The sequence below is a fragment of the Oryctolagus cuniculus genome, chromosome 12, assembly GCF_964237555.1.
Source record: "Oryctolagus cuniculus chromosome 12, mOryCun1.1, whole genome shotgun sequence".
NCBI lineage: Eukaryota > Metazoa > Chordata > Mammalia > Lagomorpha > Leporidae > Oryctolagus > Oryctolagus cuniculus.
In genome coordinates this window covers 57376705-57397755 of record NC_091443.1, presented here as the reverse complement: position 1 = coordinate 57397755, position 21051 = coordinate 57376705, and the positions used below count along the sequence as shown (strand labels likewise).

The 21051-nt window shown below is 40.9% G+C and overlaps 1 protein-coding gene across 3 annotated transcripts in view; it reads left to right on the top strand.

Annotated features, from left to right (window-relative positions):
• The window catches only part of SCG5 (secretogranin V), a 69265-nt gene extending 48903 nt beyond the window's left edge, over positions 1-20362 (top strand). For 2 of the 3 annotated variants that reach the window (XM_008269250.4, XM_002718004.5), the window contains exons 3-6: positions 3277-3426; positions 8435-8547; positions 14668-14721; positions 19782-20362. In XM_008269250.4, coding sequence (XP_008267472.1) covers positions 3277-3426; positions 8435-8547; positions 14668-14721; positions 19782-19877 — 413 coding nt within the window. In that variant the 3' untranslated portion in view covers positions 19878-20362. The remainder of the gene's footprint in view (positions 1-3276; positions 3427-8434; positions 8548-14667; positions 14722-19781) is intronic. The other variant, XM_008269251.4, reaches the window with a different exon arrangement.
• The last annotated feature ends 689 nt before the right edge of the window (positions 20363-21051 follow it).

The window sequence follows — 21051 nt, the reverse complement described above, 5'->3', positions numbered from 1 at the left end:
ATCAGCCCTTAAGCATTAGGATCTGGCTGAAGAGCCCATGAGAGTATTTTAGGCATGGATAGCCAAGACACCCTGGAAAAGAAAAAAAAAAAGACCTAAATGAAAGATCTCTGCGAGTGAGATCCCAGTGGAAAGATCAGGGCCAGAAAAGAAGGAGGTACCTTTCTCTGAAGGGAGGAGAGAACTTCCACTTTGACTATGACCCTGTCGGAATAAGATTGAAGTCAGCAAACTCAAAAGGCTTCCATAGCCTTGGCAACTCATGACTAGAGCCTAGGGAGATTACTGACGCCATAAACAAGGATGTCACATTGTTAAGTCAACAACAGGAGTCACTGTGTACTTACTCCTCATGTGGGATCTGTCCTTAATGTGTTGTCCAATGTGAAGTAATGGTATAACTAGTACTGAAACAGTATTTTACACTTTGTGTTTCTGTGTGGGTGCAAACTGATGAAATCTTTACTTAACATATACTAAATCAATCTTCTGTATATAAAGAGAATTGAAAATGAATCTTGATGTGAATGGAATGGGAGAGGAAGTGGGAGATGGGAGGGGTGTGAGTGGGAGGGAAGTTATGGGGGGGAAGCCATTGTAATCCATAAACTGTACTTTGGAAATTTATATTTACTAAATAAAAAAAAGATCAAAACAAATAAATAAATACTCACATGAAAAAATTTACAAAATATGATAGTCCAATGTGTAGAAAATTTGCAGGCTACCCACTGTCATGAAAGCAATAGAATAACAAATTTAAATGTAAAAAAACCAGAAACTAGTGATATGTGAATTTGGGTGTTGGAAGAATTATAAGAGATAATATTGTTAAACTTCAATCAAACATCACTAATGGAAAGTGACACAAAGTGACTTCAAAGAGTCAATGTGATTCCTAGGACACAGGGATCTAGTCAAGGTACTACTGGAAGTATTAACATTCCCGAAGGAAAAAAAAAAAAAGTGTCAATCAAAAGGAGCTTGGTTCAGCCAAGAACACAAATGCAAGTGCAAGTGCAAGTGGTCATCCAGAGAGAAGGGAGCCTCATCCTCCTGGTTTAATTTGTCTGGCTTGTTGGCAATGCCATTCTTCTCATGGAGCTGGAAATGCAGTTATTTTTGCTGGATTTGGCTCTAATTTCATGTCCACCAAAGCATCTTTTGATTTTGAATTGGCTTTTCCTTTTTTTTTTTTTTTTAATTTTTGACAGGCAGAGTGGACAGTGAGAGAGAGAGAGACAGAGAGAAAGGTCTTCCTTTTGCCGTTGGTTCACCCTCCAATGGCCGCCGCGGCCTGCGCGCTGCAGCCGGCGTATCGCGCTGATCTGAAGCCAGGAGCCAGGTGCTTTTCCTGGTCTCCCATGTGGGTGCAGGGCCCAAGGACTTGGGCCATCCTCCACTGCAGAGAGCTGGCCTGGAAGAGGGGCAACCGGGACAGAATCCGGCGCCCCGACCGGGACTAGAACCCGGTGTGCCGGTGCTGCAAGGCGGAGGATTAGCCTATTGAGCCACGGCGCCGGCCTCTGAATTGGCTTTTCCTACGTCAGACTATATTCAGGTTGTTTGTGCATTAAGGGGAACCATGAATGAGGGGCTCCTGTGCCCCAGTAGAATTGAAAAATCTGAAATGCTTCTAAGAAATGCTCCGCTCTGGTGCTGGAAAAGAAAACTTCCCAAACCTTACAGGATGTTAAGGCTACAAAAAAGAAAGGGTGCCGAAGTGACGTGCCTTTGTATATAAAGTAAAGCAAGTTAAGCAATCAAAATTGTTTATATTCACAGTTGTGTCTTGGTGCTCAGCAAGTTTTGGTAAGTATGAAGCACTTCAATATTTATTTAAGGCATGAAGTAAGTGGGAAACATTGGACTTCTTTAACCAATATTGATGGTATAATTGATTAACCATTTTAAATACCCTAGAATAAATTGCATATGGATTTAAGAGTTAACTTATAAAACAGCAAAACTAAAAGAAATATCCAGATATTACTACTGAAGGGGCAATGAGTTTGTAAGCTTAGAAGGATGAGATGGAATCACAAAAGAGAATTAAAAACAACAAATCTAACTACGAAAATATTAAAAACTTATGTTGGCAAAATAGTATAATAATAACCAAAATTCAAAGTCAGACGACATGGGAAAATACATTTGCTGAATGTTAGTCAAAGGCCTGATATCTTTATTATATAAAATGTTCATATAAACTGATAGGAGAAAATTATAATTCTAAGAGCAAAAACAGGGAATTCATACACACACACACACAATTAAAACTAGCCAGTAAATACATGGGGAAATGTTTGTCTGGCTGTATTTTTCTAAACTTAAATTAGGGGAAAAAACATGAAATTTACTTTTGTAAAACCCAGTGCTGGTGAGGATGTTGTAAAAATGATGTTCTCACTTTTCTTTATGCTGGTGGCATTTTGTGAATCAGCACCTTCCTTACGGAAAACAATTTGGTATTGCAGTATCAAGAGCCATGAAAATGTTTATAGCCTTGACCCAGTCATTTCACTTCTGGGAATCTAGACTGAGGAAAACTAATCCCAAGCATGGAAAATATTAAATGTCTAAAGTAAATTGGGAAACACTGTCTCATAAGAGAGGAATGGCCATTATGTCTTGGTTTCAATCATTGGATAAAAAACTTCATAGCCATTTATGATTATGGGAATTGAGACAATGCAGACAAATGGAAAGATGCCCATGCTTTAATATTAAATGAAAAATGAGCGAACATTAATGTATAAAAATAAACAGAGAAGAAAAGGGTAAATAATCCATATTTTAAGGGGTTGAGTTAGAATGGCATGATGATCATGACTACTTGTTCTTATACACTTTTTTTTTTCTAATGTACTTTCAGCCTAATATTCATGGGAGGCAATGGCTTCCCTTTCTAGCCCCTAACACTGTCCCGTGCCTCATGCTCAGCTTTCACAACTTTACCCATATGTGTCAGTGCCACTCAAATTCCAACTCCGTCAAGAAGAGACGAAACTCTTCCTTTTCCATGCTCTCATAATGTTGAGTTAACTGTCTTATTACAGCATGCATACAATTTTCCTTGTGTGGAAATGATGTATTTATAGTGCATGTTTGTATCTGCTACTACATTTCTAAAGCAGAGAAAAGGAGCTATTTCATTTTTTGCTTCTCTCCCTACAGTGTAGAGCATAGTGCCTTGCCTCTATGCTATGCCTGAATAAATATCAATTAAAATGAATGCAACTGCACTGCAGTGAACTAATTCTCATTTCCCTGCAGGTGGAGCTCACGAAGGTCTGCAACACTTGGGTCCTTTTGGCAACATCCCCAACATCGTGGCAGAGTTGACTGGTGACAACATTCCTAAGGACTTTAGTGATGATCAGGGCTACCCAGACCCTCCCAATCCCTGTCCCGTTGGAAAAACAGGTAATGGACATGCCCTTGGGTTCTCACAGAAAGTAGAGGCATTGAGAAAAAATCAGAAATTCAAACACTAGCTACAGATATTTCCAGCAATGGTATTTATATCTGGAAGGGCCCATTTGTAAGTAGAAGGAGCAGGGCAACTTCTTCTAGAACACTTGTGTGAGTTCTGACGTTCTGAGACACTTCTGATTCCCTCACCAAGGCTTTACCTTCCATCTCTCTTTCTTTAGGAGTTGATGCTCTTTTCTGCACTTGCTATGCTTTTCATGAGAAGAGAGAAATTTGTTTGCCCCTTTGATGAAACAATCTCTGCTTGATTTTAGCATCTTTGGAACTGGTTACTTTTTTAGATAATTCATTCCTATTTATTTTCCTTCTCTTAGTAATCAGCACATCAACTATGTCCCAGACCAACACCCAGTTAGCATCTATCCTGAAATCCTGTTTATTTGGAAACCAGGGGCTAGCATAGAGAGGGGCTCAGGAAAGTAAGAATTTGGTTAAGGAAGAAGGTTGAAACTTTCCCGTGTTACTCATGTAACTCATGTATCCCTTCTACTTTCCTACCCTCTATGCCAAAGGTATGGTGAAGGGGTTGCACTTATATTGACCATTGAGCAATTTACCTTAAAGGTAACCAGGACAGAGTTTCAAAACTCAGACTACATGAGTTCAAGTTCAAGGGCAACTTACGTGACCTTGAACAAATGAACACTTTGCATCTCAGTTTCCTCATTTACAAAATGGGGGTCATGGTGGGAATTATATGAAATTATCCATATAAAGCATTCAGCACTTAGCACAGAGTTAAGACTCACTCATTGTCATCCTGATCACAACTGGCTTTGTCAGTAGTAACTAATGCACCTTGCTCCTTGGGCTTGTGCTGACTTCTAGCACCAGGGTGTTCCTTTTCCCTAAGCCTAATGGTAATAATAATAGTTGGCATTTATTATAATACTTTATATTAAATATGAAGCTTGGAATATAACTTTCCCAAGATTATTCAGCTTCAAGACTGTGCACTCCAACACTGTGACATATTGCCTTACTCTGAAAATTGTGATGGTAATGGTCCCCCTTGGCTTTTCTTGAACACAAGGCAGGCTGTCTCTGAAAGACACTCTCTAAAAGAAGTTCCTCCTTGTTCCATTTAGAGTGAGGCCTCTGTTTTCCATGGGGTACAGAGCTTCCATCTTGAGAACAACCAAAGTAGCTGAATCTGACCAAGCCAATATGGGGCTGTTGGCCCAGGATGGCAGGAAAATCTGAGTCACCGCCTGGCTCCCATCACTTCAGCCACCTTTTATTTGCTTGTAGGGTTTGGAAGCTGAAGAAGAAAGATCAGCTCAGAGTTTGGAAAGCAGCAGTCTCTATGGAGGTCTGTTTGATTGATTAGGTAGAGTACGGTGCTGAAGTTCTTCAAGTGTGATCCCACCACCAGCAGTATCAGCAGCATCTGGACACTTGTTAGAAAGGCAAATTCGGAGGCCCAACCCCAGACCCAGTGAATCCAGAAGTCTGGAGATCGAGCCTGGCCGGCGTGTGGTAATCAGGCCTTCACATGCATCTGGTGCACTCTGAAGTCTGAGACCCACAATTGTAGGAGAGTGGAAAGAGGCCCAGCATTTGAGTTAAGAGGTCTGAATTCTGGCCTTTGCTACAGTATGCTAAACTTCACTTTCATGGGGCTCAGTCTCTTCGTTTGTAAAAAGAAGACACAGTCAAAGCCTTAAGGAAACATGCAGTGTTGTTCTAAGTTGACCTGAGGAAAAGAAAAAAGAGTACGGCAGACCCATGTAATCCATCCCTAGTTCTGTGCACTTTGGTGCTTTGAGAGGAGAGCAATCAAGGTGGGCTGATAGAGTCGGATGCAACCTCAACTCCAGACATTTCATCCCAGATTATCTGCCATTTCCTTTGCTATTCTTCCATTAAGTGAACATGGTCCTCATTCTTTGCTCTACCACAGTTTGTATTCTAAGAAGGAAATCACTTGCCAAGTTTAGCCTTATTTGTGAGAAGTTTCTTGGGAACGGCCTCAAATTATGCATGACACAGCCCAGCACAGTTGAGCAACCCACGAATAAAACATTGACTTCCTCCTCCCATGCCATGTTCGTCTCTGAATCACGGCCCACTCATCCTGGATGGAGCAGCAGTACCCAAAAAGCCGTCTCCCAGCCTCAGGGCAAGGCTTTGGATTCTAGGGTACATTTTTAGGTCTTGAGATAACCTTTAGTTCTCCCAGCAGGGCTCTTTCGCTCCATCTCAGTTTGGGTCCACTCAGAGGTACTGGGGAAACAGTTGTGAAAGATTGTAAAGCCACCATTTGAAGACTGCCTGAATTTTCTTGCTTTGGTGAAAAGTGAACAGCTCGGTGAGAAGTGGGGCGCTGCATTAGCGGTGCAAAGGAATTTGTCCAAATGCTGACTTCCACATTAGCTTTATGCCACTAAGAGCTGAGAGATGGTATGCTTACAGCTGCTGGAAGGTTTCAGCAGGGTCCCAAGAGTTAGACAAACTGGCTAATTGTAAATAGACCCCAACACCATATTGACCTTGATGCCTCATTATCTCTTTGATAAAGGACCCTCTTTCTGTTCCCAGCCCTGCACAAAATTCCCTTCCCATTTCCAACATTTTTTTTTAACTGTCATAAGTACATTAGAGATGGGAAAAAAAGCTCCATTTTTAGAACATTTGCCTAGTAATGATAGAACGTAGATAAAAGCAACATGAAGAGTAACTTTCTTTCTCTGGTTTAAATGGAAGACATGCTTCATTTCAAAGAGCAGACATCATACAAACTGCCATTTAAAGGGAGATGATAAGAAGAGAACTAAAACATATTTAAGATCCTATTATGTGCCAGGTGCTTTCTACAAAGGTACTTGAAAAAGTCCATGAAAATAGGATTTAAAGATAAATTTATTTTGATGCAAAAAAATTTGAAATGCATGCATGTGAGGGATCTTCAAAAATGTTTGGAAATGTGTATTATGAAAAAACTATGGGCATATGCATTTGGTTTAGTGGTTTTTTTTTTTAAAGATTTATTTTATTTATTTGAAAGACAGAATTACAGAGAGAGATAGAGACAGAGAGAGAGGTCTTCCATCTGCTGGTTCACTTCCCAGATGGCTGCAACAGCTGGAGCTGCGCTGATCCAAAGGCAGAAGCCAGGAGCTTCTTCCAGGTCTCCCACATGGGTTCAAAGGCCCAAAGACTTGGGCCATCTTCCACTGCTTTCCCAGGCCATAGCAGAGAGCTGGATCGGAAGTGGAGCAACCAGGACTCGAACTGGCACCCATATGGGATGCCGGCACAGCAGGCCAGGGATTTAACCCACTGCACCACAGTGACAGCCCCTGGCTTAGTGTTTATTTCACCAGTTAAGACACCCACGTCCCACATTAGAGTGTGTGGGTTCAATTTCCAGCTCTGACTCATGACTATGACTTACTGCTAATGAAGACCCTTGGAAGCAGTGGTGATAGCTCAAGTAATTGGCTTTTTTTCTACCACAGACATGGGAGACTTGAATTGAGCTCCTAGTTACCATCTTCCGCCTGGCCTAATCCTGGCTATTGTAGGCATTTGGAGAGTGAACCAAATTTCTTTTTTTTTTTTCATTTTTTTCTTTTTTTTTTTAACTGTGTATGAATTTTAAAAAATTCTGCACCAAAATAAACTTATCTTTTATTTTCATTTTCTCACAATTTCTATTCCTCACAGAAAACCTTTTAAGTAAGATTATTTACATCTCACAGATTAAGAAGTAAATTTAGAGAGGATAAGTTAACTTTCCCAAGAAACTAAACCCATCAATGTCTTATGAGTTGGGATCTGACCTGGTTATTTTTAGTTTTTTTTTTTTTTAAGATTTATTTATTTGAAAGGCAGAGTAACAGAGAGAGTGAGGCGACAGAGAGAGGGAGAGATCATATATTCACTGGTTCACTCTCCAAATAGCTGCAACTGCAGGGGCTGGGCCAACCTGAAACCTGGAGCCTGGAACTGCATGCTGATCTCCCATGTGGGTGACAGGGACCCAAATACTTGGACCACCCTCTGCTGCTTTCTCAGGTGCATTAACAGGGAGCTGGTTAGGAAGTGGAGCAGCCGAGACTGGAACCTGTATTCATATAGGATGCTGGCATTGCAGGCAGTGGCGCTGCAGGCTTAACCCGCTGGGTCATAATGCTAGCCCCATGAGCTGGGATTTTGGTCCTTGAGTTCTAGTGTGTCTGACTCCAAAGCTCAAGCTATTACCATTATAACACTCAACGTCAAGTACCATGTGGTGATTGTTGTTATATAATGTACTTTATCCAAGAAGTAGGAGTGCTTTCTAAGGAGCTCACCCAGGAGAAAACAATGAGTCCTATGGAGCAGAAAAACATGTTAAGGAAATCCTTGCCGTTGTAACAAATGGAACATTTTTGGTGGCCTAAGACAACAGAAATATATTTCTCACTCATGTCATAGCCTGCCAGAGGTAGGCAAGAGTGTGGTAAAGGTGGAAGCTTCAGCACCCTGACTACCACCTTTAAACTTGACATTCACAGTTGCCTCGGATGGCAACATGTAGCACACAGATCAGCAAATGGGGCAGGGGGAAGGTGTGGAGCATCATATGTGAGATGTTTATGGGCCAGAGCTGGAAGTGGAATACCATCATTTCTACCCATATTCTATTGGCCCAAATTCAAGCATATGACTCCACCTGATTGCAAAGCAAGGTTTCAAAATTAGCCCAGTAGTGTGCTGGAAAGGAAAGGGAAGTGGGTTTGGTGCACAGCCAGTAAGTGTCTTCCATGGGAGTGGGAATTAGGGATGAATAGTCACATCCACCATGGAGTCTGGATCCCAGAGGGAAAGTGACTTAGAGTGGCTGATGTAAATGGATTCTAACTTTTGGATATGTAGTTGCTTTTGATAAATTAACTCTGAGAATAATGGTAAATGTGTTGGCCGTTCCTCATAAACTTTTGGCTGTTTGCAGTAGAAGATGGATGTCTAGAAAACACCCCTGACACAGCAGAGTTCAGTCGAGAATTCCAGTTGCACCAGCACCTTTTTGATCCGGAACATGACTATCCAGGTTTGGGCAAATGGGTAAGTCTAATCTCAGTTGCTAGTACATTTGTATTTGGTACTCTGAAGACACTGATGCAGAGATGAGCTGTATGGGTACGCAGAGAGAAGAAAAAATGTTTAGAAGATGATTTTCCAGAAATTTCTGGTTGAGAGGGGTTTTAAGTATTAAAGCTAGTGTGACTAGGTAACAATATACCAAACCCATCTAGAAAGGCCAGTCTCCAGAGGCTTCTACTCTGACCTACTACACAGTCTGTGCCTTAACGCATCCTAAAGTCCCACGAGTGTTTCATGCAGATCATATAGGATTTTATCAAATTATGTGATTTTTTAATAAAGGATCCTGAGGAAAATTGCTAATTTGACCTCTAGAATAAGGGAGGTGGTCTCTGTGTAATCAGGGAAAAAAATGCCAGAATGTAGGAACATGCAATTCTACTTTATGGAAGGAAAAAAAAATTACAAAATGTGTTCAATGAGCTTAGTTATAAGTTGTTTATAAGCACTCAGAAAGAAATAAATCATAACCATTTAACAGCAGTGTACTAAAAACAAGTCTTGTCAATCTAATTGTATTCTTTGATTTGCCAGTATTATACATTTACTTGCCAGCTTGACATGGGAAATAAATTACGTATGATGTATTTGGACTTCAGCAAAGTATTTAACAAGATCCTTTATGATCTATTGGAAGAGGTAGAGAGATACAGCCTAGGCAGTAGAGTATTACCAAAAGGGAGCTTGTTGAAGAATCCATGTCAACAGAGAAGGAGATTTCACCTAGATCCTGCCTGTCCTAGCACTGTCCCCTCCATGTTTTTACCAATGTTTATAATAAAATATAGAATGCCTACTTATCAGATTATCGAAAGATACCATAAAGGTGGAATGGATAACACCAGATGACAGAGTTGGGGTTCAAGATGATCCCAATAGGCTGCAACAATGAACCAAACAAGATTAAAATCAAATGGGATATGCCTAGGTTTCTGTAGTTGGACCTATGGAATCAAATTCTGGAGCCAGTTGAGAAAAGTAGGGATCTACTTTGTAGTGCTAACTCCCATATGATAGTAGGCAGTCAAGACTCTTGTAAATAAGTGAGTGCATGAGTGAGTGAGTAGGTCTCTGGCAGAGGACCTTGCTTCCTTCTTCATTGGGAATCCTGAAACCTCAAAACTAAACCCCATGCCTTCCTCCCACACCATGTTAGAGAAAGATGTCCATCCTCATTAATGGCCGCTTTCACTTTTTTCCACCATCTTGTTTCCACTTCCTTCAGTCAGTTTCCTCTGCCTTCAACAAACACATATTACCCCCTTTTGGACACTAAAGCAACAATACTTCTATTTTGCATTTTTCTATTTTTCTTCTTTTTCATAGGCAGTTCTATTAGCTAGTATTGGTTTGTAGAGCCATTTTCAAGACTACTGGTAGAGTTTAAATATGTTGAATTAAGTGGAAAAGCATCTGAATGTGACTGAATGTGAGGTTGGAATTATGAAAGCTGTTTATAAAAGAAAATATCTGATGGTATATTAAAGGATGATATGGAAAAACAAGAGACTAAAGACAGGAAGAAATATGGGAAGTAATTCTAGCTATGATGGCTAGGAACATGTGCAAAAGGATGAGAATTAAAAATATTTCAAAGGGGGAAACTAGAATTGGAATATGGCATAAAGATACTCATAGCATGAGGATGAATAGACATATACCTGGTTTATATGAGTTGGATGGCATGAGCTTCCCACTGAGGGCATTTTAAAAAAGAGGAAAAGAGGGAGGGGGCAGAGAAAAAATGGAGCAGGGAGAGGGAAGGAAAGAGTAAAAGATCACAAAGGTGCACTGGGAAGGGCTGTGCAAGAAATGGGCAGAGTATGGTCAAGCAGAAGCAGGATTAAATTCATTAAGTATCAAATAAGAAGATAGTGAGCCTGTTTTTGTTCCAGACACTGGGATGGGTGCTCAGAATGCAGTAGGCATCAAGACGTGCTACTGGTCTTCACAGAGCTTCCAGTCTTGTGGATGAGAGGAATTGCATGAAAGTAAAATGAACCAAAGCTAGCATTTTTCATCATCAAGTTCTAGCTGTACTATGAAGGCCAGATGCAATTACTAGAAAGATGAATGACCCAGGAGAGCACATCGGCACAGCTGCTTGATACAATAGTCATTGAGGAAGTCAAAGGAGAAGTCTGAGTTGGAAGGAAGAGAGCCCAGTTGGGACTGTGATGGCATGGGACAGATGGAAACTTCTCTTTCCAACTTTCCTCTTCCCGAAAACATTTACAGATTTCTCTCACCAAGTTTCACTCACTCCCAGCGTTCCAGGGCAAGGCCAATCACTGCCCTTCGTTCTTTTAGTTGCTTCTCTAAACACTGACTTGTGTTTCTCTCACTTATTCCTAGTCTTCACCTATATCAGAATTAAAGACCAGAAGTTAGGATTATACGTAAAAAGAAAGTGCTATTACACATCAATGATCAGGGACAATGTTTACACATCTTTTATCACCTGTAATTATGTATTTGTTTAAACTTAAGTCTCCTTGTTTATTTTCTCATTACCACCTAGCAATAAAACATGGTTTGCTTGCTCTTCACATGGACATGTGAATTAAGTATGTATTGCTTTTCTAAGCTGGGGCCCATAAACCTTCCTCAGTATTTGTGTAGAGTGATAGTCTCATGCTTGTCTTCAGCTCATCCATCTTTTCAGTTAACAAAGCAATCATCTTTCACAATAGAACTACACACAAGACCCTGCTTCCTTATTTGCTAATAATGCTTCCCTGTGTTTGACATTAACTGGAGCTGAGCTGCATCTTTAGCAATGATTCACATATTATAAATATCAGCGTCTGTCTTGTTTCCTGCATGCCTCTCTCTTTGTTAATGCATCAAGACACATTTATTAAATGCACATCATATGCCTTCTGGGCCCTGTGTTAGGTAATGGGAATACAGAGTTGAATAACAATAGTAATGGTGTTATATAACACAATAGGAAATAGTAATATTTATTTACTGAGCACATACTATGTGCCAGACACTGTATTAAATACCTGACCTCAATTATCGTATTCAATCTGCCCATCCTTATTGCTCTCATTTTTACAGATGAGAAAATGCAAGATTAGGCATTAGAGTAGCCTGTTTAGCAACACAGAGCTAATGATTGGCAGAGCAGGGATTTGAACTCAATCATCTGGTTCCAGAGTTCTTTAAAAACTGAATAAATGCTCTGTCTTTTCAGAGCTCGTTGATCATGTGTCCTGAGCAGAGGTCTTGTCAAGTCCTGCCTAAGGCTGATTGCCTCTCAGACAGTGTATCTGCAACACTGAGGGGCTATAACTGAAGGCTGGCCACTCTAGATGGCAATTATCCCCACCCTCCTTTATATGCTAGCTGCTGAATTATTCACTTTGGAAAAAGTTGCCTCTGAAGGCAAACACTTCTTTCTAAATGCTTTTCATACATTTTCACCAGTAGCTGGTCATAGCCAAAGTCTGAGCCATGGGACAAATGAGGGCCAAGGACCAATGTGTCCAAAAAGTCAAAGGCCCTTCAGTTTACGTCTGTCTCAGGTTTCCATGCACTATGCCTTCTTGGATATGGCCTTCTGAGTACTTTATAGCAGGAAGCCTGGGATGCCAGTTTGTCCAGGATTGGTAGTGTTAACTTCGTTCACTTTGTTAAAGTGGTTTCCACCAGGTTTCTCCAGTGAACAATTACCTGTTTTCGCCTTTGAGATTAACAGTTAATCTAGGGGGAGGTATTTTGAGACTGTATAAATATTCTGTACCCCATTAAACTTTTAACAACAAATTTAGTATCCATTAATAATGCTTACCAGAATTAACTGTGGTAGTTGTAAAATGTGATTTCTTTACTAGCTTTCTGCTTTTACTAGATGTCAGTTTACTCTAAGCAAGAGTTCCCCTGCTTCCTTATTCATTTATGAATGTTTTGTTTACTATCAGTGTGGATTCATGGATTCCTGTTATTGTTTATTTTGATGTTCAAACTGTCCTAGATTTGGCCAGTGGGAGTCTCTTTGAGTTAATCTTTATTTCCCTTTGACTTAATCCCATTATTTTGAGTGCTTACTTTCGGATCTAATTAGATAGTCCAGCTTCATTCATCCCTGTACTTTCCCTGCCCTAGCCCTGGAATCAGACATTCCTGAAAAGAGGGTCCCCCCAACCCCACCCCACCTCGGTTCTTATTTTGGAATTTGAAACCAGGACCTGGGCAGTTGTCCAAAACCTTGAGGCACAAGGGAAAGTCCTTTTAATGAACTCAAACCTGCTGCTCACACAGAGGACAGGCTCACCACTCCCCCAAGAAACCAATAGGGAATGAGCATCAAAAGAAATGACCATTTTCTTCTCGTTCACTTTGTATACCTTTTTTTTTTGTTCCCATGCCATACCTGCCAGCCTTCCTCTTTAAATCCATAAAATAGCAATGGTTAATAGAGCAATATCCTCCTCATTCTAACACTAGCTCTTAGGGAGAGCAGAGACCAGCTTTGAGAGAAAGAGTTGCCAGACATTTTGCATCTCTTTTTTAATGAAGGCTTCTATGGATCTTCTAAAGGAAATTAAAATGATGCTGCCTTCACACTGCAGGTGGCACAGTGGAATTTGCCAGGGCTTAGTAGCAGGCCCATACCACAATACCAAGTCTTGGGCCCCTCCCCATCCCCTGCAGCTCAGGCAGCTGGACATGAGGGTGCACATGAAGAAGCCAGTGTCCTCAGCTCCTTCCCCCACTGGTCACCCTTCTGCATATCTGGCATGAACCCCTGTGACATTATGCACGCAATGGTGTCAAGTTTACAGAAACACAAATGCAGCCCCAGGGAGTGAGTGCCACAATATCCATCCTCATTTCTCAAAGCAATGATCTACACATCTACCATTTCTCCCTATTGATGGCAAGTTGATCCATTTCCCAAGGGAGCGGGAGATAGAAACTGCAGCCAGTATCAGTGTTTTTGGCAGTAGAGGCTCCTTCACTTCTGGCACAGCCTCCCTGAATAGTTAAGGTTGGGCAAGAGATACACGTTGTAAATTGCAGGTGGGGTGGATTTTAATGAACATGAAAATGATGAAGCTTATCTTGGCACTTGTCATTTTCACTTTCAAATCTACCATTAAAAAAATCTTTATAGCCAGGCAGCTTGAAGGATACAGGGTTGTATAAACTTGTTCCTTACCAAAACTCTGTTGTCTCTTCCTCTTTTTTTTTTCCCTAAGTCAATGTCAAGGTGTTTTATTTAGTGCAAGATGAATCACCTCTTTTATACATTATTTCCCTTCTGATTAAAAAATCAAATAAACAAAACAACACAAGTAAAACATCCAAATCCCCTTCTCCCATTCTGCCTTCAGGTTAAGTGTTCTGTCTTTTATAATCCTATGGCACAGAAATCTGCTGAGCATGTGTCTGATACTCTAGAGCTCATTTAAGTCCACTGTGTGTTTGAAACACAGCAATATGTGGAAACACTTATACAAACTGTGGTAACAGAGCTCTCCCCCTCAACGTAACTTTCCTTTCTGCCAAGAAGGTTTTTGGCAGTTTTTAAAAGGTTCACTCTATTAAAAATGTTATAAACCAAATGGTTTTCCGATTGTCTTGACTGGGGGCCCTGACTTCAGCTACAGAAGGGATGGTTGCAGAAGTCAGAATGTCTCATTTATTTACACGGAGGGTTGTTGTTAATAGGCAGACACTGCTGTAGAACGCAGTTTATGGTACAGTTCATAAAAAAGAGAGTTAGATACTGAGATAAAGTTATTTATTTTAAACAACGACTGTTCAAAGTGAGGAGATGGGTTTCCAGCACCCTCTTGTTTTAGAATGTCGTACTTTCCTGTTTATGTGATTGTTGGTGACACTGGTGTGCCTTGGGGCATTACAGAGGACTTTATTAAAAGCTGCACCACCACCAGATTTTCTCTTGTGGTTTATCTTTCTGACACAACATTCCTTTCATCCAGTTTTGTTTCCAAAATATGTGTATGCAAATATCCAGGGGACTCACCAAGTATTGCTTTTAAAATAGACGTTCACCAAATTTGATCCATACTCCTACATTTGTCTTTTCTTTTCTCCCTATTCTAGAACAAGAAACTCCTGTATGAGAAGATGAAGGGGGCACAGAGACGGAAGCGGAGGGTAACTTGCAGCTGACTGGGTTGTTTGTTGGGGTGCTTGTTGTTGGAAAGTAGCAGAGTCCTTTCTCATGCAGCCCAGAGGGGCAGAACGGTGATGAGCACCAAGGCCGGAGAGTCTGCCCTTGGGTTCTGCAATAATCAATAGCTTGGTGGAACACTTTTTTTCTTTTCTTTTATTATTATTATTATTTTTTTGACAGGCAGAGTTAGACAGTAAGAGAGAGACAGAGAGAATGGTCTTCCTTCTGTTGGCTCACCCCTCAAATGGCCACTATGACTGGTGCGCTGTGCTGATCCAAAGCCAGGAGCCAGGTGCTTCCTCCTGGTCTCCCATGCAGTGCAGGGCCTAAGCACTTGGGCCATCCTCCACTGCCTTCCCGGGCCACAGCAGAGAGCTGGCCTGGAAGAGGAGCAACCGGGACAGAATCCAGCGCCCCGACCGGGACTAGAAACTGGTGTGCCGGCGCCACAGGTGGAGGATTAGCCTCGTGGGCCGTGGCGCCGGCCAAGGAACACTTGGTTTTGAGGTGAATCCATCACCTCCATCACATTTGGGAAAGGTGTATCCCTCACATATGTGTGGGAAATTCTGGGAGTACAGAAGGGTATATCTTTAGGCCAGTGAGGAGAAACATTCATTCATCAGTCCCAATTATATAAAAACACAAGGAAGTGCTGAACCTCAAGCTGTAGGCAATAATTTTGAAGGAGTGACAAGAAAAAGATGTGATGAACAAACCTCATTCCCCCTACCTATCGTTTTTCTTGGCCTAGCCATGTTGATATATAACCTACTAGATCTATCCTATTTGTTGGCAGAATTTGTTTGTAGGCCCAGTTATTGGCCATCCCAGAACTATCTGGGTTGGACTGTGGTCTGGAATGTCTACGTTAACTAATATAAAAACAATGTTGCCTCATGTAAAGCTGAATGTCAAATTTGCTTTGGTTTTCCTATGCATTTTATGGTATCGAGACTTGGTAAGTGATCTGGGTCCTTTCTATGGACCCACTGGTACCTTATTAGACATCAAGGCCTGTCCACCGGCCTTTTCTGAGGAGATGGAGGGACAACCGCAAGCTGCTATTACTATTAGTGAAGTACGGCTGACAGTAACCACTCTAGCTAAAACCTACAAGCCAAATTGTGCATCCAGGGACACTGTGTATTCCAAATAGCAAGTGCCCAGATCCTGGCAAAATCTGGGAATCTAGATGATGATAACTGTAGCCATTCTGAATAGTTTTGCCAAATCCAGTCAGAAAGTGCTTTGAGAGCTGTGTGTTTTCAGGCCTCAGCATTAATCCTACAACAGAGGGTTCCAAGCCCCTGTGCTGCCGACAAGACACTGAAGACCCACAACTGATGTTCCATGTGCGAAGCAGGAAGCTTTCACGTCTGGAAACAGATCTCCTTTGGGAGAGTTGAGGAGTTATTAGGGGTTTCTCTTGGCGGTTACACTTTCCAATGGCAGACAGTGACAGGAAGGGCCTGAAGGGTGTAGTGTGTTCTTGAGAGAACATCAAGAAATTCTATTCTAGGATCTCAGAATACACACAATTTGCCAGTAAGATGGCTTGAATATCACCCCTGATACAACAAGGACATTTCCAAATAAGACCAATGACTGACCCAAAATGAGTAACTTTTCATGAAGCTTTAATTGCTTCTACTTCCTGGGCCACCATTCCTTCTGCTTTGAGTCAGAAAATGACCATGGATCACAATTTAGGTCCTTTTTCCATGAGACCAGTGATTGCCAAAACTCAGAATTCTGGCTAAGATACATATTATAAAGTATTTTGCTTCAGCCTCAACTTCCTCCACATAGAAAAGGCTTAGAATTTTTGAAAATAAAGGTCATTTCAACCCAGAGGTATCAAGTTCTTCCTATTTTCAGGCTTCTGTAAAGACCTATTCTCATGCCATAAATCATGGGCCTCTCTGGACTGATAGGGAAACAGAAGCTACCTCCTTAATCATCTCCTCAATGGTAGGAATCAAGATGAAATTGCAGGTCAGCTTTCATGAAAAATCAAGGCTTCCTCCAGGAAAGCTCAGTGTCTCCTTTGGGTTTCCAAAGGACACCAAGCCAGGGTCCAATTCTTCCAGCTGTGGAATGGGAATATTGTTTTCTGTGTAACCTAATCAGTTTCTCACCCAAGGAAGAAGACAAATATTTAAATGCCTTGAGTTCCTTAGAGCATACTTAAAAATAAGGTGGGCATTTGGCCTGGACGTTATGAAAGCACATCCCATGTCAGGGTGCCTGGGTTTGAGCTCTGGCTCCACTTCATATCAGAGCTTCTTGTGAATGTGCACTCTGGGAGGCAGCAAATGATGGCTCAAGTAGTTTGGTCCCTGCCACCCATGTGGGAGACCTGGATTGAGTTCTGGGCTCGTGGCTTTGGCCTGGCCCAGCCCCGGCTGCTCTGGACATTTGGGCAGTGCAACCAACAGAAGGGAGATCCGTTTCTCTCTGTGTGTCTGTGGGAGATTCTCTCTCTCTCTCCACATATACACATTGGTCTCTGCCTTTCAAATAAAATAAATACCTAAAAATTAAAAATAAAAAGCCCAATGTTCATTACTATTACTACTCCTAAGTGTTGAAGTCAACACTAAGAGTTAAACCTCAAGAAAAAGTTCAAGTAATTACCCTTGTTTCTTTCTCATTCATTTTCTCCTCTGCCCTCTACCGTCTAACACCAAACCCTTTGCACTTTCTGAGTCTGGAAAAAGGGCTTTCTCCTATGAAACTCACTGATCAAGAGCCCCAGATGATTTTATGTGACTCTCTATACTTAAATCCCACTGAGTTCTTAACTGCCTTACAAAGAAAAGGGCAATTTTCCTTAAAATAACTTTGCAAATTTTTTGACTCTTATGCTGAATCTCTGTAATATTTGAGATCTACAATTTTCCTTATTTGAATTATTTATTAAAGTAAAAAAAGATTTATTATTGATTTATTTGAAAGGCAGAGTTATAGAGAGAGAAGGAGAGACAGAGAGAGAGAGGTCTTCCATCTACTGGTTCACTCCCCACATGGCTGCAGCAGCCAGCAGTGGGCCAGGCTGAAGCCAGAAGGAGCTTAATCCAGGTGTTCCAAATACAATGCTTGCATCCAAGTACAAAGCAGCCATCTTCCACTGCTTTTATCAGGCCGTTAGTAGGGAACTGGATTGGAAGTGGAGCAGCCAGGATAAGAACTAGCACCCATATGGGATTATGGGATGTGGGCACTGCAGATGGCAGCTTTACCTCCTAGACCACAACTCTGGCCTTGTGTGTATCAACCTTTTAATTCCTTATTTACTTCATAAAATGAACATCTCTTTTAATATAATAGAATTTCAAAATAAATATTACTACTATATAAAAGCAAGTATTTATGGTATCAAACATACTTTTTCAGTCTCAAACTACGCAGATTATGATATGATCCCCATGGGTAGACCAGATGACGCTAATTGATATTCCTGGAAATAAGTATGAGCAAGTTTCAAAATGTTCATTGGAAAATGGGCCTAAAATTTTTATTGCCTTAAATATATTAAAGAGGACTTCCTAGCAAAGTACTGTCTTTTTATGACATATAAGTCTTCAGATATACAGGGACATGGTTCACTTTGTTTTTTTTTTGTTGTTGTTGTTTTTTTTTTGTTTGTTTTTTTTTTTTTTGACAGGCAGAGTGGACAGTGAGAGAGAGAGAGAGAGACAGAGAGAAAGGTCTTCCTTTGCCGTTGGTTCACCCTCCAATGGCCGCCACGGCCGGTGCTGATCCAAAGGCAGGAGCCAGGTGCTTCTCCTGGTCTCCCATGGGGTGCAGGGCCCAAGCACTTGGGCCATCCTCCACTGCACTCCCTGGCCACAGCAGAGAGCTGGCCTGGAAGAGGGGCAACCGGGACAGAATCCGGCGCCCCGACCGGGACTAGAACCCGGTGTGCCGGCGCCGCTAGGCGGAGGATTAGCCTAGTGAGGCGCGGTGCCGGCTCACTTTGTAATTCTTACCTTCTTTGTGATGAGTTAAGTTTTTTCATGAATCATGTTTTTACCAGTCAGAATGTGGAAGGACATATACAAATACTAAACTCGTGTCCCATTCCTGCTCTTTTGGAGAATGCTCACTTTTCAAAGGATTCATGCCAGGCCATCTTCCACATGTAATGAGCATTCTGTACTCATTCATTCTTGGGAGCTAGCGTGCAACAGAATTTCTGACCATCTACAACTAAAACAGCTTCTTTCTTACATTTTTGTTCCATTATTGGAAGGCAACTTCCATAAACAATATCTTCCAAAAATCTTGGAATGTTTTCTGCTTGCTAAAAACTATGTTATAAAGCTTCAATTTCAGGTTCAATTCCAAACCTCAAGAAATAGATGTGTGTTAGAGAAGGAATGGAAAAACCCTGACCCATTCAGAATACAAACAGATGAAAGAGATTGCAAACCATGGAGTCAAAAACAGAGGTGCATTCTGGATAAGTTCCTTCTTATCTTCAGATTTTGAATTTGAGGGAAGGTAGAAATATTTGCTAGAGCCCTGAAAGAATTCTCGTTAGCAGGATACTGACATGGAAGAAGGAATCACAGCACAAAGATGATCTGTGACCAGTCTTCAGGTGCTAACTTTCCTTTGGCCCTATTCCGATTTTCTTAACACTCTAAAACAACTTAATGAATTTCAGATTTCGTCTCCCATCCAAATAGGGCCACAGATTAATTTTTCTGTTCAGATGGAGCTTGGGATCTAAGTTAGTAGCAAGAATTGTTGGCTGGTTCACTCCAAATCTTTTCATTAAAAATAATTTTTAAAAAGATCACCTTGCATCTTACAAAGAACTGTGTAGTTGCAAAGAAGAGACAATTAGAGACATCTGTCAGACAATAATCCTTAGGCCAGTTAGATGCTCATTAGTGCACTAGAGAAATTATTTGGTAGGTAGTAGGTTCCACTGTAGTAATCCAATAGGCAAAAACGAATTCTTTATTCACTTTTTCTGTGAAATGCCTGCATTGGATGTTCATTTGTAATACCAAACTTTTTTTTCTAGAGTGTCAATCCATATCTACAAGGGCAGAGACTGGACAATGTTGTTGCCAAGAAGTCTGTCCCCCATTTTTCAGAAGAAGATAAGGATCCAGAGTAAAAAGAAGGTGCTGGGTGAAACTGCCTCCTATTAGATCATGCTATTGCTTATGTGCACGCATTATTAAAGCCCCTAAGAATGACAGCATGTTTCTTATGTAGGTAATTATGGATGAAAAACAGCTGCATTTTGATATTGCCTTGTCCCTCACACTGACAGCTCCATTTTCTGCTGAATTAGAATAAGAGCTTTTATTCTTTTTTTGTTTTTCTTTTATGTGGATCTGCAATGAGCATCAATATTAAAATATATATGTCAAGAACACTAAAAGGCCAGACTATGAAATGCTCAGATTCCTCACAGCATACGATGGTGTTTGAGACCATACTGCTTCAGCCAAGACTGTGAAAAGCTGGCATTTGATTTTGATTATGTGGTGCCTCCAGCCCTTGGGTATTGTTACACACCAATAAAGAAGGTTGTATTCAAGAGGAGGAGTTGACACATTTCACTTGGCTGCAACTTAATAAATGTGTATGCAAGCATTGGTATGTGAAGTGTTTTTTCTTTTAGAACACTACAGAAAACAGTCTCTTTGTTGAATAGAACAACCTGACATACACAATATTATCTGATCCTAATGACAATGATATGAGGTAAGCAGGGCAGGTATTATCTCCATTTTACAGATGGTAGAACTGAGACATGTGCAACACAGCATTGAAAGCAATCAGAAAAATCAGGAATAGGGAGACTCTGCAGGACAAGTAATCTTACTTTTTTTTCTACAAATAAGTGGCAAGGGGTAAAAAGTGGAAGACTATTAGACATTTCCAAAAAGCTATGAGACACATGAATCAAACATTGTGTGTGTGTGTACCTTATTTGTGCCTTTACTAAAATGGGTAAAATTGAAAAAATGTTGATCAGAAAACTGGGGAAGTTTGAATATTGATCAGATATTTGGTGCTGTTTAGGTGTTATATGGTTATTATGGCTATATTTGTTTTTGAAAGATCCCTTATGTCTTATATATATGTATTAAATTGTTTATAGGTGAAATGATATTATGTTATTTATTTGCTTTAAAATAAACTAGTGGTAGTGATGGGGGAGGAGGTAGGAGGGAACTGGGAGTACATTTGAATCAAGATTGGCCATGAATGAATGACTGTCAAAGCTGGGTCATACATGTGGGGGTTCATTCTACTTCTCTCTCTGTGTTTGTGTATAT